Raw genomic sequence first — 15,590 nt, 5'->3', positions numbered from 1 at the left:
AAGTGTTAAAAAAAAACTGCCCCCCCATTTTTTTGCTATTTTTTTTTTTTTTTTTTTTTTTTTTAATCTGGAAAATGAGGCAATTCAAAAATTGCTGTATGCGCTGTACAATGGCTGCTGGAAAAGATGATGTTTTGATGACCCTAAAGACCTATCCCAAAGTGTTAAAGGACGTATAATAGGTCACCTTTATAAATCTGATTTTTATTTTTTTATTTTATTTATATAACAGCCTCAAGGAAGCCGGTCAGATTTCAAGAAAGATGAATCCAGTTAAATGCAGGACGATACCAGAAGAAAATCTTTTGAATGCAGCAAAGGACAACTTTAAACTAACATAGCCAAATCCACAATGAAATTTAGATCACAACATTCTCTATTAGAATGATCCAGGCCATAAGCAAATTTAAAAAATCTATGGTAACATGTAAATGAAAAAGAAAGCTCCTCTGTCCAGGTTCACTGAACTTGGAGATACAAATACAGATGAGCAACCATTTCAGCCTATGTACGTAACGGTGCTAAAGACCCCAAAGGACAGCCATGATCATATTGAAAGGTGTTTCCACAATATTGACTCAAAAAAAGTAACAAAAATTTGCTAATTTGTTTTTTCATTCTGTTAATATTGTGAACTACATTCTGCTGGTCTATCGGATCAAGTTCTGAAATTTAGTGGTTGAGATATGAAAAAGTTCAGGGTTCATGAGGACTTTGTTCTCACCAGCAGAGGGCAGTAATGGTCTATAATAAAAGCTGATGTGGGAATAAACAGGTCAGAACCGGCTGAACGGCAGAAACCGCTCTCAGCTGGTTCATACAGGGCCGTGACGCTTCAGACGTCTCTTTCTAAAAGCTGTTTTTCCTTTAAGTCTTGTATGAGTTTCCTAGTCAGTCACATAAGGGAAAAATTATATTTTGACAGGATAGGATAGGATAGGGAAGACATTACCTGACCAGGAAATTTTAGAAATGTTTTAAAGCCAGTCCGATAAAGTATTTTTTAACCCGCTTGAAGAACGATGTTTGCTTAATTTCACGTCAGACGCCGTGTCCTTTCCCTTACCACAATGTCTCTTAAATCAATTATTATTGTGAAATTTCCCCGTAACACAGAAATGTTTCTTTTTGACCCAATCACGTCCCCAAATCCTCACTGATGGGCGGGGCCTACTTACAACCGCACGCGCCTTCTCAGCACGGTTTCTTCTCCAAACCGGCGCCGGCCGGTTTTCAATCAGGAAGCAAGGAGCAGATAAAAGGTCAGCGTTTGGTTGCAGTGAAGGGATTTTACTTCTGCCTCTGTCCAGGATATGGTAGGCGGGTGGAAGTATTTATTTTTACTGATACTGTAGTCTGCCAGTGTTGTTTTTTTATCCCCTGGAGCCCACAGTGTGAGAAAACTCCACTGTGGAGGAGCGTTTTAGTAACCACAGACTCATCACTCCATAAGACTTTCTTTCACGGTGATTTTCGGGTGTTGTTTTATTTTTATTTTCTCTCTATTACATAAAAAGAGGAAAAACAAAAAAAAATAGTTCTAACGTGAATAATGTCAATTTCTAGATATTTCAGCAAAAAATTAAGGCAAGAAAATTGACTGTTTTTTTTTTTAAATATGTTTTTTGTACCAGTAGAAAACTAATTGTGGAGGTTTTAGCTATTATTTTCCATAAGAGACAACAAATGAGTATGCTGGCATGCACTTACATTGTACATTTATTATAACTGTTTGCAACCTTCAGGTCGTCTATGCAGGACAAACAGTGCCACAATTCAATAAATAATTTAAAAAAAATAATAAAATGTAAATTTGAATAATACCAAATTTGAAAATCATTAATGAAAATGTTAAAGACATGTAATTACTTTAGCAGATTTATTTAGCCACAGCCATTAAATCGAATAATTTCAGGACAGAGAAATATAAACTCAACACTTTAATTATATTTTAGTAAATTAACATTCTTCTAAAATTGTTAAAATAATACAGTAATTTTGATTGTCTTCAAATTAACATGTTTTAAAACTCTGCATTTATTACTTTATTGACAAATTTCCACAAATATTGACATATTTGCATGTATTTTCAACTGCAAATATGGAATCCCAATCATAGAAATAATGTTTGCAATATTGCAATTGAAAATGACTGCTTGTATAGTATGTGGTGAGCTATTAGGACATTCCGTGTGCCAATGATGGAATATTAAATGGACTTTAATATATTTTTTTAAATTATGGTACAGGAAAATGTTTTCCCGCCTTGGTTATTTCAGGTGATATAAATGATCTCACACACAAATATTTATTTGTTGAATTGTGGTCAACAGAAATCTTTTAGCTGTGACCTGGATTCTTGCTGATGGGTATCGTGATGATCTCTGAGTTGGTTAATAAATGGCAGTGTGTTGGGGTGGGCCGCAAATGGGAAACACGGGGTTGGTCAGATGACCTCCATGTATATAAACCGCTCAACGTGTCCCGATTCATCCACTGCAGGGGAAAAACTCCCAGCTGCAACTTCTCTCTGAAGAGCTCTGGAACGTGACGACAGAAAATTACCTCAAGCATTATGGAACTGTCACTGGTGAGTTTCCCATTGCATCCATCACTATTGAGGTTTTCCACTTCTTCTATCGCATGAAGTATTTCTCAAATTTTCTCAGAAAGCAAGTACATTTTCTTCTATTACGTTGTAAATCATTTCACCTTCCTTGCCCGTGATCTGCCAGGCTCACCCGGCTATTAAAGCCTTTGTGTGTGGCTCCTTCAGCGGGACCTGCTCCACCCTGCTCTTCCAGCCTCTGGACCTGGTCAAGACCCGCCTGCAGACCTCGCAAAGTGGCATGCAGCCGGGGTGAGTTGATCGATTTTATTAATTTCCAATAGTTTTACCTCATCTCAAGCGTTTTCCTGCTTATCTGATTGTTACATTTATTTATTTCTTTTTTTTTTTCCTCAGGTCAAGCCGGGTCGGGATGACATCGGTGCTCCTCGGTGTGGTGCGGACGGAGCGGCTGCTGGGTCTGTGGAAGGGCATTTCTCCGGTTGGTCTGCTGGAAATGTTTCACCACGTGAACCGTTGAGTCACACGGAGGGGAGATGATCTCTAAAGGTGCTTTCTTCTTCCTCCTCCTCTCCATCCGGTGCTCCAGTCGTTCGTCCGGACCATCCCAGGAGTGGGAATCTACTTCAGCTCCTATCACTCCCTGAAGCAGCACTTCTTCCAGGACAGCAGGCCGGGAGCGGCGCAGGCCGTGATGCTGGGAGGCGGGGCCCGGACCGTGGCGGGGGTTGTGATGCTGCCGATCACCGTCATCAAGACGCGGTTCGAGGTGGGCAATGTTTACCGTCTGAAACTGATTGCAGTTTTTGATTTTGTCTGTTTTTATTTTTATTTTTTTATTTTTTCAAATGTTGGCAAATATAAACATGATTTCACACGCAAGATCTCAACCCCCAGCTCCAGAAGGAGGGCAAAAAGCTGCTGGCTGACAATGACTGTCATTGGCTTTAGCTGTTAAGTTGTCAACATAAAGTGCTAAATCTTGTTTGTACGTGATTCATATGAAAGAAAAAGGTCTGCAATGCTTTTCTACTAATTGTCAACACTATGACACCTTGAAAACAAAGTCAGTTGGAAGTTTTAATTTAAAAAACTTCCAATGAGCAGCTAAGCTAGCTTGACTATGACAATCCTAACACGTAGACATGCTGTGGGATTCAGTCTGGGATTCAATTTGTAATGCGGCCGGCTTGTGTTTGTGATCCAGTGTGGCAGGTACAGCTACGTGAGCGTGAGTGGCGCGCTGCGCAGCGTGTGTCGGAGCGAGGGCCCCACCGCTCTGTTCTCCGGCCTCATGGCCACCCTGCTCAGAGACGTTCCTTTCTCTGGGATCTACGCCATGTTCTACAGCCAGGCCAAGGCCTCGCTGCCGCAAGGTGAGGAAATCAATACACACATTTACTTTAACTGTAATAGATCTCTGTTCTGATCCAGCTAATTCTGCAATTTGTTCCCCCCTACGTCCTGAAGAGATCAGTTCCTCTTCTTCGGCTCCTGTGGCTAACTTCAGCTGTGGGGTTCTGGCTGGTGTTCTGGCCTCTCTGGTCACGCAGCCAGCCGACGTCGTAAAGACACATGTCCAGGTGAACCCCCAGCTGAGGACGACGGAGGCCGTCAGATACATCTACACGGTAACTACCTTCCTCCTGATTACAGATGCACCGATCTGATTAACACCTGCATTGTTCCCAATATTTAAAAAAAATCTAGATTGGATAATGGCGTAGTTATAGTCCTTTAAATTTGTTTGGTAGGGACAATACACGCAAACATTTCAAAAGGCTGTTTTTCATCTGTTGTCTCTGGACAACGAGTAATTTATCTGGCTAAAAGCAAATAAAGATTATACAAAACAAGATGAAAAACGACTTAGCTTCATGCAGAGTAAGTATGCAGCACTGGTGCAGAGTTATCAGATACATATGTAATTCAGTATATTTATGTCTGTGGTTTTTAAAAAAATAAACATTTTAAGCCAATTCAGCTCTATTTTTCTGTATGCTAAACCTCAGATATTGGTATTGGTATCGGAAGTGAAAAAAGTGGATCGGTGCGTCCCTAGTCCCGATACAGACATCATTTTCTGATAGTTTTTCTTGTCTCCTCCAACAAGGCTCACGGCCTCGAAGGCTTCTTCAGGGGAGCGGTTCCTCGGTGCCTGAGGAGGACCATGATGGCCACCATGGCCTGGACTGTGTACGAGCAGATGATGGCGCACGTCGGACTCAAGTCCTGAAGGAAACACCGATCAAAAGCTTGTGTTTAAAAGGGATAAACGAAGATGAAGTCTGGAGTGACGAGTATGAAGAGGGCGGCCTCGGACGGGGGCGTTCAGTGACTCGGGACGGACGCGGTGGTCACGGTGCCATGTTGGAATTTTAAGGCTGATGTTGAGGAATCAGGCTTGGAAATGGTGGGGAAAAAATATGTCTGTGATGGAGACGGAGCCACGGGAATTATTAGTAAAATATGTTTACTATTATTATTAACATTAACTCAAAGACTATATTTATCATAAAAGTGAATGCAAAATATTTAACTTTGAACACAAATTTCTGTCAAACTCACATGGTTTGTAGAATATGAAGAAGTAGGATGAGAAACAAATAAATTCACAAACTAAAATGTGAGGAATGTAGAAATGAGTCGGCTTTATGTTAACACCAGGACCTCGTTTTGTGTCTGCGGCTGGCTTTCAGAGAAAGTCACAATGACCAAGCCGATTCTGTCTGATCGTTTCGTTTGTTTTATAAAAATAAATAATCTGCTTTCTCTATTTCTGTCTTGATTTGCTGTTTTGTCACGTTTCGTCCAAACAAACAAAAAAATCACTGTAATCAAATATCTTCACCTGCAAGTCTTGGCTTGCAGCTTTGAACTTCTTGAAACAAAATAAAATTCATAAATAGTTCAGTCTTCTTTGCAAAATAGCGCCGGCTCATTTGGAGTGGATGGAGAATTCTGTGGAGGTTAATTTCTAAGTCTCAGCTAATTTCTGCCTTGTATTAAGCTCAACACACTGTGGCCCCCACAGCATGATGCTGCCACCACCATGGTTTGAAAGAATTTGTAGGATATTGCTTTGGTATTGAAAACATGCAATAATTTTTTTACACAATTTTTCAATTTAAAAAAAAGGTTTTTCTAAAGAGTTTCCAATGGTGTGATTACTTTTTGCAAGTCACTGTATGGTTGGAGTCCCAGTAAAAGTCCTTATGTAAGTGTGCAGACAGAATTACCATATGCCCTTCCTTTTTAATAATAAATGAGGATATAAAACAATAAAGTTCTAAGAAAGACACCTTTACTAGCCTGGTGGTGTCCTCAAATCAGCAGCAGCAGCATATTGCAAAGGCCTGCAAGAACATGAGGGCCAACAACGACTTATCTCAGCACCAGTACAGATAAGCTGGACGGGGGGTGTGTGTGTGTGCGTGTAGTGACATGAGACATGACATCAAATAGTGAAAAAGAACAAGGGGTTGTAGTAGACTGGGGCTGACGTACGAAAAAACACTCATGAGGATGACTCAAACAGAACAGTTTTTAAAGCTGGAGAAGTAGATTTTCTGTCTTTTTCTGTTTTAATAAAACTGAAATCTATATCTTGGGTTCATAGGTCACCCAACAGTGTCGTCATTAGGCATGAGGAAGTTTTGGATCAATACAACTCTTCTCTGTCGGACGTAATTCAAAGATTCGTGGCATAAATATGAATTGTAAACAACAGTGGGTTTTCATTTTAGAGTCCGGTGTTTATACTCTTTCGCTTAAAGTGGATGGGAAGGAGCGTCCATCTTGAATCTGAAGTAAATAAACTTTGTCCTTGGCATTTAGTCAAACCTTGTTTTGGTACCAGTTAGTTAGTTTGTGTGCGCTTTGTCACCACTGCATTACAATATTCCGGTCAACTTTCTGCTCAAATGTCATGTTCCAATAAATAATTTCTCAACACACGATGCCCTTGTGTACATATTATGATCCCTTTGCCTGGAACATTTTATCTCTGGCAAATATAGTTACAACACAGGTCAGTCTTTCACCGAGGAGTCAGCGTCTCAGCATTGTCTTAATATGGTCTTTCCATCTCCATTATCTTAATATGGGATATTCATCCGACCCGCGGTTCTGCCTCTAGTTACCCCTGCTGCTGTCGCTGCAGCGAATTGAACGGGCCCCGCCTAGGGGCCAAAGTAGTGTAGTGCATTTCTGCCATTCACGGCTGCCATAGACATATGGTGATAAGATGTCGCATTACGTGAACTTCGCCGCTATATTGTGTGATTTTAATTTTTTTTTAACTGAAACATTAAAAAAACTGTGCAAGACTGTTCAGTTCCAGTTCAAAACTACCTAACAGTGAATTCTGCTGTAATACCGGGAGCCATTAGTAACATAAGTTTCTTCTTTTTGGAATTGTTAATATTTACTATTAATTGAAATTGTTCAAATGTACCCCGAGAATCTAATGTTTCTGTTGTTTACCAGTCATATTTATTTTCATTGCACTTAATTCATGCAAAAAATGCCGATTAAAAAAAAAAAAAAAAAAAACTCACTTGTGGACAAAAGCTATCCAATGAAGTAAGCTCTAAATAATTAAATCAATAAATTAAATAATAAAATAAAATAAAAAATAATGGTCTAAATTAAGAAAATTTAGACAGAAATTAGAAACAGGAATAACCTGCCTACCAGACATCGCTTTAGGTCTGTGTTGACGATTCAACAATAAGAAAAATACTAGGCAAAAATTGTCTTTAATTTTTCCAAGGTATATAAAAAGATCTCTCTTCCAAAACAACACTATTTTTGTTTATTCAAAGTTTCCAAACAAACTGTATCGCTTCCCGAGGTAAACTTGCCACTTCTAAAACTCTTATAGCTATGATAAAGAAAAACGGACCAATCACGTACCTGGAAATCGAGTATAAAATCTACGTCATTTCCTCCCGGCGCCCTCTTTTTCACCGTGTGCTCAGATTTCCATACGGCGTTGTTTCGTGGTGAGTTTTAAACGGCCTTATTTCATCAATAAGGCGACAGAAAATAAGACCAGTGACAGAAATGAGTGCTGGGTTGTTTTATCATGAAGCGACGAGAGCACATTAATACCACTTATGTGCCATACCAAACTATTTATTTCCACGTTCACAAAAATGCTAACGCCTTAAGCTAACTCGCTAGCCCCGGACACGCGTTCATGTAGCAGCTATGCTTTTTTGCTCTACGTGACTTCCTATTTGTAGCTTAATACGTTGCCATAGAGAATAGTCCTAATTTTCTTCAACTAAAAAAAGTTTGATACTGAATGGGAAACCTCCGTTAAGCTAACAATTTAGTCTCGCTGTACTGTAGTTTACTGTTTTCACAGACCAGTAGTTTGATGTTACTGGTTGACCCATCTGAAATAAATATAGTTAAAGTAGTAATATTCTTACAATGCTAAAATATAGAATGCAATACGTCAGAGTGGCACCAGTCTAAGGTTCGCAAATTGGAGGATAAATCTGAATGAAATTAGACTACGTCCTAGCAAAAGTTGGATATGAAATTATTGAAATTGTAAAATTATTACAAATTACGACCTAATCAAACCTAAATAGCTTTGAACAACTTTTTCGCTTGCTAATTTGAGTGTTGACTAAATTTCCTCAGACTTACAAGCTACTATAAGTTAAAGTGGGTTGATATAGTTGGTCATGTGAATAAGTTGGCCACTAAGCAACCAAGAGTATAAAATTACATTAAAAGTAAAGAGCAACTTTACATTTTGATTGTGTAATTTGTGGCGTGACCCTAAACGCTCTGTCTTCCTCCTGCAGCTCTCCCACTGAATTCGTAACGCAGGGAAAGTGGTCACGATGTCCGGAAGTCTGGATGTCCTTCAGATGAAGGAGGAGGATGTGCTGAAGTTCCTGGCTGCAGGAACCCACCTGGGAGGCATGAACCTCGACTTCCAGATGGAGCAGTACGTCTACAAGAGGAAAAGCGACGGTATGCGCTAGAAACGATCAGCCACGTGATGACGAAATGGTTAGCATTACCTCAAACACTGTCCAGATTGACAGTTTTGTTTCTTTTGCTCTCAGGTATTTATATCATTAACCTGAAGAAGACCTGGGAGAAGCTGCTGCTGGCGGCCAGGGCCATTGTTGCCATTGAGAACCCGGCGGATGTGTGCGTCATCTCCTCCAGGAACACTGGCCAGGTAAAAACGACAACAACAAAAAACACGTGAGATTAAGAGTGAATGCACACTGTTAAAGCCGGGCGCTGATGTGAGTGTTCTGGTGTCGGAAGTGTGCAAAAGTAAAGCGGATCGGGGGTTTCGCTAACGCCAGGAGGACGGCCGTCCGATGACTGGGGTTTGATAACACCCCGAGCCACAGCTCATCATGTAAATATACAAGATTAGAGATGAAATTTGATTATAAAGGCTGAAAAATAATGGGGGAAATGATGTATGGAAACATGAAAATCCAGTTATTATTTTTTATTTTTTGTGTTTGTATAGCATCAGTTATCTGCGATTAAATTAAAATCAAAGTTTTTGTATCAAATTCTTCAAAAATTTGTAACAAACATTACAAACACAAATGCGCGTTTCCTGAAGCGTTGTTGCGTTTCCTGTGCAGAGGGCTGTGCTGAAGTTCGCCTCGGCCACCGGAGCCACCACCTTCCATGGCCGCTTCACTCCCGGCACGTTCACCAATCAGATCCAGGCGGCCTTCAGGGAGCCCCGCCTCCTGATTGTGACGGACCCTCGTGCTGACCACCAGCCGCTGACCGAAGCGTCCTACGTCAACATCCCCACCATCGCCCTGTGCAACACCGACTCCCCACTGAGATACGTGGACATCGCCATCCCCTGCAACAACAAGGTGAGGGGCGGAGCTCAGAGAAGTGTCATTGTGTACACTTCAGAAATTTTACACACGGGCACAATGCTGCTGTTCTGTTTTCATGACGTCATGTTGCAGAGCGTGTCTGCAGGCTGTATGATGTTTTAATCACTTTCTGCATTTCAGGGTCACCACTCTGTGGGTCTGATGTGGTGGATGTTGGCCAGGGAGGTTCTGCGGATGAGGGGAACCATCTCCAGGGAACACCCGTGGGAGGTCATGCCTGATCTGTACTTCTACAGAGACCCTGAGGAGGTAGGAGGAGCGCAGCGCCTCACTACGATCACTTAGCTGTCTGGATGTTGCGGAGCTAAGCTGCGTTCTGATTTGAAACTCGTTTCAGATCGAGAAGGAGGAGCAGGCCGCAGCCGAGAAGGCGGTGGTGAAGGAGGAGTTCCAGGGCGAATGGACCGCCCCGCAGGCTGAGTTCGCCCAGCCTGAGGTGACCGACTGGTCCGAGGGCGTCGCCGTTCCCTCTGTGCCCATCCAGCAGTTCCCTGCAGGTAGCCTGCTTTTAAAACGAGTTCTGATCAGGCCTTCAAACAACTTCTGTTTTATTATTCAATGATCCTGACCATCAGATAAAAAAAAACAATCTGTACATTTTGTAGATTTTTCATTTATAAGCGGTTTTCAGACCGTATTAGAAATAACTTTATAGATACAAATAAGCAATTCAATAACTTTTTAGAAATATTTTTTCAGAATAACTTGTAGCATCGGCAGCTAAAAGAACCCTAACATGTGAAAAGCTCGTCTTCTTCTGCCTGATCAACACAGTGTAGGGCTGATCTGGTGATTCATTTTTACATTTACTAATTAATAATTGGATAGGATCTGTATACTCCAGTGGACAATCACTAAAATGAGTTTACGATTATTTCAGTAGTCGATAAATCTCAATCAGTCGTTTCAGTCCTAGTTCTGATTCTTTGATTCTTCTTCTGTTGTCTAAAACTGGTTGTGTCGTTACAGCTGCTGCTCCCGTCAAGACCGGAGAGACCTACACTGGTGAGTTCAGAGCTTCTCCTTTACCTGCGGGTCAGTGGTTCCTGCTGCTCACTGACCTCTGTTTGACCTCTGTCTTCCAGCTGCCGAAGACTGGAGCACCCAGCCCGCCACAGACGACTGGTCCACCGCTCCCACCGCTCAGGCTTCTGACTGGGGCGGCACCACCTCCGACTGGTCTTAAACCAGCAAACACAGCAACAATAAAAGTGTTACACTTTGACTCGCATGTTTTTGTTTTTTGTTCTCTAAAACCTGCTAAATTCAAGTTTCCCATCATTTCAGATGGATAAATGAAGCTTTTTACTAGAGAGGTTGTTGGAAATGATGAGTATGATGTCATCTGACAAAATTTAAAAAAACAGAGCACTTCCTGGTTTTGACAGTTTGATGTTGACCAGATTTCTCACTGTATTTAATCTTTTTTGGCACCCAAATATCATTTCAGGGCACAAATAGTAAAACTTAATTTAAGAAACTTTCAAGATAATCAAAATGCTTCAACAAACACAAAACAAATTTAAATGAAAGCAGGTTTAAAAATAATTTTTTTTTTTACTATCCTTTAAGTGAGCTACTGAGTCTATAGTCAATAATTGATCAAACTTTAAACACGTATTCTGAACTTCGCAGCCAAACCCAGTTTATCCCTGTTAAAGTAATCTGAAGAAGCTCAGGTGTTTGCATAAAGACATGAAGTTGGTAGAATTTGTGCTGATCTGGACTTGGCAGTAAAACCTGGAGTGTAAATCAGTTACCCAACATTCAGCCGGGTCAGCTGAATGTTCCATCCAGGTAGCCATAGTTTGAAAAAAGTGCAAATTACTCCTGGCAGATAAACTGAATTCCTTGTGTTGGTGAATGTCTAGTAATCTACAAACTGAGACCCTTGGTGATTGAACATTGTACCCAGAATATTGTACCACTGAAGTAGCAACAAAGTATAATCTATTATTGAAGAGCAAAAAAAGTTAGCTCATGTAGTAAAAAGGTTTGGACAGCTCTAGTGTAAACTAGGTGCTGTTCCAGGTCTACCAAATTCCACCAGACATCTATTTAATCTTCACAGCATATTCAGACTGAGCATAGCATTCAGTGGAAAAAAAAATATAGTGGAATAATTATACATTTCATTTTCTTTTCATTAATAAAATAGATTATGCCATCCATAATTTTTTACACATGTACTTAAACATATCCTTTTAATTTCAGTGACTTAGTGATACATTTAGGAACTAATGATTTATTTATGAAATGACACTGTGATTAGTCAGATAGTAGGATCAGAGACAGCTTAAATTAATTTGCGAACAATAAGTGTATTTTTTTTAAACATTTATTCTGTGTGTAATAATTTATGGAGGACCAAAACCGACATAGTAAGAAATAAAAGAATAAATATACAAATAAAAGAATAAATATATATCTGACATATATAAATAAAAGAAGAAATATATATTTAGTTTTTCCTTTTCCTTACACAAGTTTCCGTAAAGAAAAATAGATATTTTGCTTTGCCTTTTTTGCTTCTCCACTTTCTGCTTGCTGTTTCTCCATTTGCTGTTTTGTTTGTTGTTTTTCTGCTGCATCGTTATGTTAATGAGGTGAGCTCCCTTCTATGTCTACTATTGGCCAATAGAGCTTTGGAACCAACGTCACTGCCTCAGACATTGTGAGGCGTTTAGGTGCAGTCGCTCGGTGCCATCTTTGCAGGCCACACACCAAAACAAACTTCATCCTGGTGGTTTTATTGTGTTAACGACTGGAGTGAAGTGAACCTCCGAGCAGTTAGGAGGGAGCTAGAGAATAGCTGGCCGAAAATAGCATTCATAAATCGGATGAACCTTGAGCTAAACGGAAAATCCAATATCCAACTCGAAACTAACTTCACTTCAGTCAGTAACACAACAAAACCACCGGGATAAAGTTTGTTTTGGTGTGTGGCCTGCAAAGATGGCACCGAGCGACTGCACCTAAACGCCCACAACGTCTGACGCAGTGACGTTGGTTCCAAAGCTCTATTGGCCAATAGTAGACATAGAAGGCAGCTCTCCTCATTAACATAACAGTGCAGCAAAAAAGGCAAAGCAAAATATCTATTTTTCTTGACGGAAACTCATGTGTAAGGAAAAGCAAAAACTAAATATATATTTATGCTTTTATTTCTTATCAAAATATATATTTCTCGGTTTTGGTCCTCCATAATAATTTTGATGTTTTAAAAATATTTTATACAATAATTATACACACAAGTAAGTAATAGCTTTATTGGACAGTAACCTTTTGACCCGCTATATCACTGGTGCATCTGCCAATAACTTCTGTGTGAAGGGCCGAAACAGTCCTGTGTGTTTGTGTAAAACAATTATTATCGTTGAGCGTTTTGGTATCTGAGCACATATTTATTTAATTTTACAGTTAATACTTATATGCAGCTCATACAAAACTAGAGAAGTATATTTCATCATTATTGGCACAATGTTATCCCAGACGGAGCTCCTCCATGCAGCCCCCGGAAGGCTCCCAAACATCGCGCCTGCTCAGAACAATCATCTCCGCCACATTCGCGCTTATCTGTCAGGTGGGCGTGTTCCGGTGCTGCCATTGGCCAATGGCGGTTCCCCTTCCTCTTTCTTTTCATACGCCCTGCCTCTGAATAATGATAATAACGACCAAGATGGCTACTTCAAAATCTTCTCTGTTGTAGCTAAACACCAGTTCCATGGAAATACTCCAAATTGCGATTTCTTTATGTTTAAGACCCTCGTAGGCGGCGGGGCAGAGCCACGGACAATACTACATGGATTACAGCGAGTTGAGAGGCGAATAAAGTCGCTGTGTTGCCCCGGAGCACTCATTCCGAATAAGCTAACTAGCTAGCAGCGCTCGTCGAGACTCCCCGGTTGAGCTCTCCCAGCAGCTGCCGCTCTCCCCCTCCTCCCCACCTCCCCGGTTGACGAGCCCGCCGGAGCGCAGAGCGCCAAATGGCAGAGCCGAGGAAAGTGCCGTTCGTCACCATCTCCTCCTTCAGCGCTCCGCCGCCGCCGCAGCAGCAGCAGACCCCGGAGTCCAACAAGAAGCGCCGCCGCGAGGACGAGGCCGCCGACATCACTTTGGGGAAAGATGGAGGTGGAGGTGCAGCTGCGGTCGGGTCGGGAGGTTCCGGAGGAGCTCTGTTCGGCAACGCCAAAGGAGGAAGCGACACCGACGGCAGGGAGACGAAGCCCACCGTCCGCCTCAGCCTGACGCTGAGCGAGCCGAACGAGAGGGGCTCCTCCGAGTTCAACTACGGCGAGCTGGTCCAGTCAACTCCTTCTCAGGTTAGACACCAACAAACATGACTCCATGATGGCAACAGGGACAGTTTTACAGTGAAGCTTCCTTCTGCTGTACTCTACTCCGCTGTTGTTTTAAATACTATTTATCTGCTTAATCGGGCGGAAAACGTCAAACAACTGTATTTATGCCGGGTAATAAGTTTCATGAAAGCAACAAAAAACAAAAAAAACATTCATATATTCACAGAAGCGCACAAAAACAAAGCACGGTGAGATTGAGCAGTTTGAAGAAACTTCACTTTGAGTCTTTTAAAGTAGCTTTACATTATTAGTCCCTTTGTTTACGCAGAAGAAAAATCTGACTTTTTTTTTCTTTAAAAGCCTCCAGAGACATGTGCTGCATGTTTGGAGGTAAATTTACAGGAGGTGCTCAGACCGGGATGGCCCCTCTTGTGGCCGCTGTCATGTTGAAATGTACAGCTTGTTTACTGGGGGGGTTTCTGATAACATGTCGGCCCCTCCTGCACTTCTAACGAGGAATAATAACAGCGTTATTATTCATCAGCTCTCCAAAATGTTGCTTTTTATCATGATTATGCTGTTGAATCAATGATAATTTCTATGAGCTTTTATTTGGATTTTTAACATATTTCCACAACTACAAAATATACATTTTGAGATTTTAGAGCGTGACGATGTAGTGCATTACTGTGAATTGAAAAGGAGAACATTACATTTTAATATCAGACTAAATTACCCCAAACAGTTGCCTTCAGAAGTCGCCTAGCATCTCAAAATGGAGAAAGCTGTGGAAACGAGTCACAATGTGTTGGCAGCATCATGCTATGGGGGTTCTTTTCTAAAGCGAGGACAGGAATCCAGTTAGTGTTGTTTTTTTTGTTTGTTTTTTTTTACAATATGGATGGAAGAAAACCAGTTTTAGGTTTAAAAAGAGTCTAGACTGGCGGTCCAGCAGGTTCAGGAAGGTGACCTCACATAAAGCATATAAATAATCGGTTCTTTAAAGTACGTCTATTTATATTCTGCTTCTATATTAAAAACTTGAAATTAGAAGTCATATTAAAGCTTTGTGAGTGAAGTTCAGTTCAATGAAATAAAACTTCATCAATCCCAAACAGAAATGAGATGTCGTATCTCATGTCGTTGTGGATGGGGACCCCGTCTCCAGCAGCAGACAGTTTTGCAGTGAGTCTGAAAAAGCCTCTGACTGAAGACTGCTGCACAACGGTTTCGTGACCGCCAGGTGTTATTTTTGCTTTTGAGATGCTGACCAGTTGTAAAAAACAAGGCATTGTTGCCATAGTTACGCATCATTCCTTTTATTAAAAAAAAAAAAAAAAAAAGGAAGAGCAAAATCTTTGCAGCTGCACAACATCCAGAACCAGGTCCAAACAGAGCAAAAGCAAACAAAATAATGAAAGGAAAGTCTGGAAAAAGAACCAATCAGATTCTAGCGTAGCAGAGCTCCATGCTGCATTCATAGTTTCAGTGTGTTTTCCTGATACCCAGGAGCCACATTTAGTCAAAACTGAGAAGGATCCAAGTGTTTCAAATCTTATGAGATCTGCAAATATTTATTTTTTAAAATCTTTTTAGATTTATAATGTTTTTAAAAACCAAACTGAAAGCTCGGCTGTCTTCCTCTCCGTCAGGTAAAGCCTGCAGGTCCCACAGTTCCTAAAGGCCTCGCCCCTCCGCTGGATCCCAGCGACCCGTTTGCTGATGATGAGAAGGAGAGAAGGGAGGTGGAGGAGCTGGCCAGGAAGTTTGAGAGCAAATATGTAAGCAGATTCACTTGTGTGTGTGTGT

At 41.0% G+C, this 15,590-nt stretch overlaps 3 protein-coding genes across 8 annotated transcripts in view; all 3 read left to right on the top strand.

The window, feature by feature from the left end:
* Positions 1-1,164: 1,164 nt before the first annotated feature.
* Positions 1,165-5,345, top strand: LOC106954824 (solute carrier family 25 member 38-B-like). Of its 3 annotated transcripts, none has more exons than XM_015044622.1 (8): positions 1,165-1,262; positions 2,503-2,590; positions 2,736-2,860; positions 2,966-3,050; positions 3,159-3,338; positions 3,777-3,945; positions 4,040-4,200; positions 4,683-5,345. In XM_015044622.1, exons 2-8 carry the CDS (start codon positions 2,576-2,578, stop codon positions 4,803-4,805), a joined length of 858 nt encoding a protein of 285 aa, XP_014900108.1. In that variant the 5' UTR covers positions 1,165-1,262; positions 2,503-2,575; the 3' UTR covers positions 4,806-5,345. The 3 variants fall into 3 exon arrangements, with proteins under 3 accessions (XP_014900108.1, XP_014900107.1, XP_014900106.1); XM_015044621.1 differs by having other exon boundaries at positions 1,214-1,316; XM_015044620.1 differs by lacking the exon at positions 1,165-1,262 and having other exon boundaries at positions 1,856-2,590.
* Positions 5,346-7,480: 2,135 nt separating this feature from the next.
* LOC106954823 (40S ribosomal protein SA) lies at positions 7,481-10,705 on the top strand. Of its 2 annotated transcripts, none has more exons than XM_015044619.1 (8): positions 7,481-7,575; positions 8,395-8,566; positions 8,662-8,780; positions 9,208-9,453; positions 9,601-9,729; positions 9,818-9,977; positions 10,450-10,485; positions 10,566-10,705. In XM_015044619.1, exons 2-8 carry the CDS (start codon positions 8,434-8,436, stop codon positions 10,664-10,666), a joined length of 924 nt encoding a protein of 307 aa, XP_014900105.1. In that variant the 5' UTR covers positions 7,481-7,575; positions 8,395-8,433; the 3' UTR covers positions 10,667-10,705. The 2 variants fall into 2 exon arrangements, with proteins under 2 accessions (XP_014900105.1, XP_014900103.1); XM_015044617.1 differs by having other exon boundaries at positions 10,438-10,485.
* Positions 10,706-12,935: 2,230 nt separating this feature from the next.
* The window catches only part of ubn2b (ubinuclein 2b), an 11,734-nt gene continuing 9,079 nt past the window's right edge, over positions 12,936-15,590 (top strand). For 2 of the 3 annotated variants that reach the window (XM_015044615.1, XM_015044613.1), the window contains exons 1-2: positions 12,939-13,802; positions 15,434-15,562. In XM_015044615.1, the coding sequence (XP_014900101.1) occupies positions 13,467-13,802; positions 15,434-15,562 (465 nt within the window). In that variant the 5' untranslated portion in view covers positions 12,939-13,466. Of the gene's footprint in view, positions 13,803-15,433; positions 15,563-15,590 lie in introns of all 3 variants that reach the window. The other variant, XM_015044614.1, reaches the window with a different exon arrangement.

This window comes from Poecilia latipinna, unplaced genomic scaffold (genome assembly GCF_001443285.1).
Source record: "Poecilia latipinna isolate Pla-1442-1.1 unplaced genomic scaffold, P_latipinna-1.0 Scaffold683, whole genome shotgun sequence".
NCBI lineage: Eukaryota > Metazoa > Chordata > Actinopteri > Cyprinodontiformes > Poeciliidae > Poecilia > Poecilia latipinna.
This window is presented reverse-complemented; position numbering and strand designations above follow the sequence as displayed.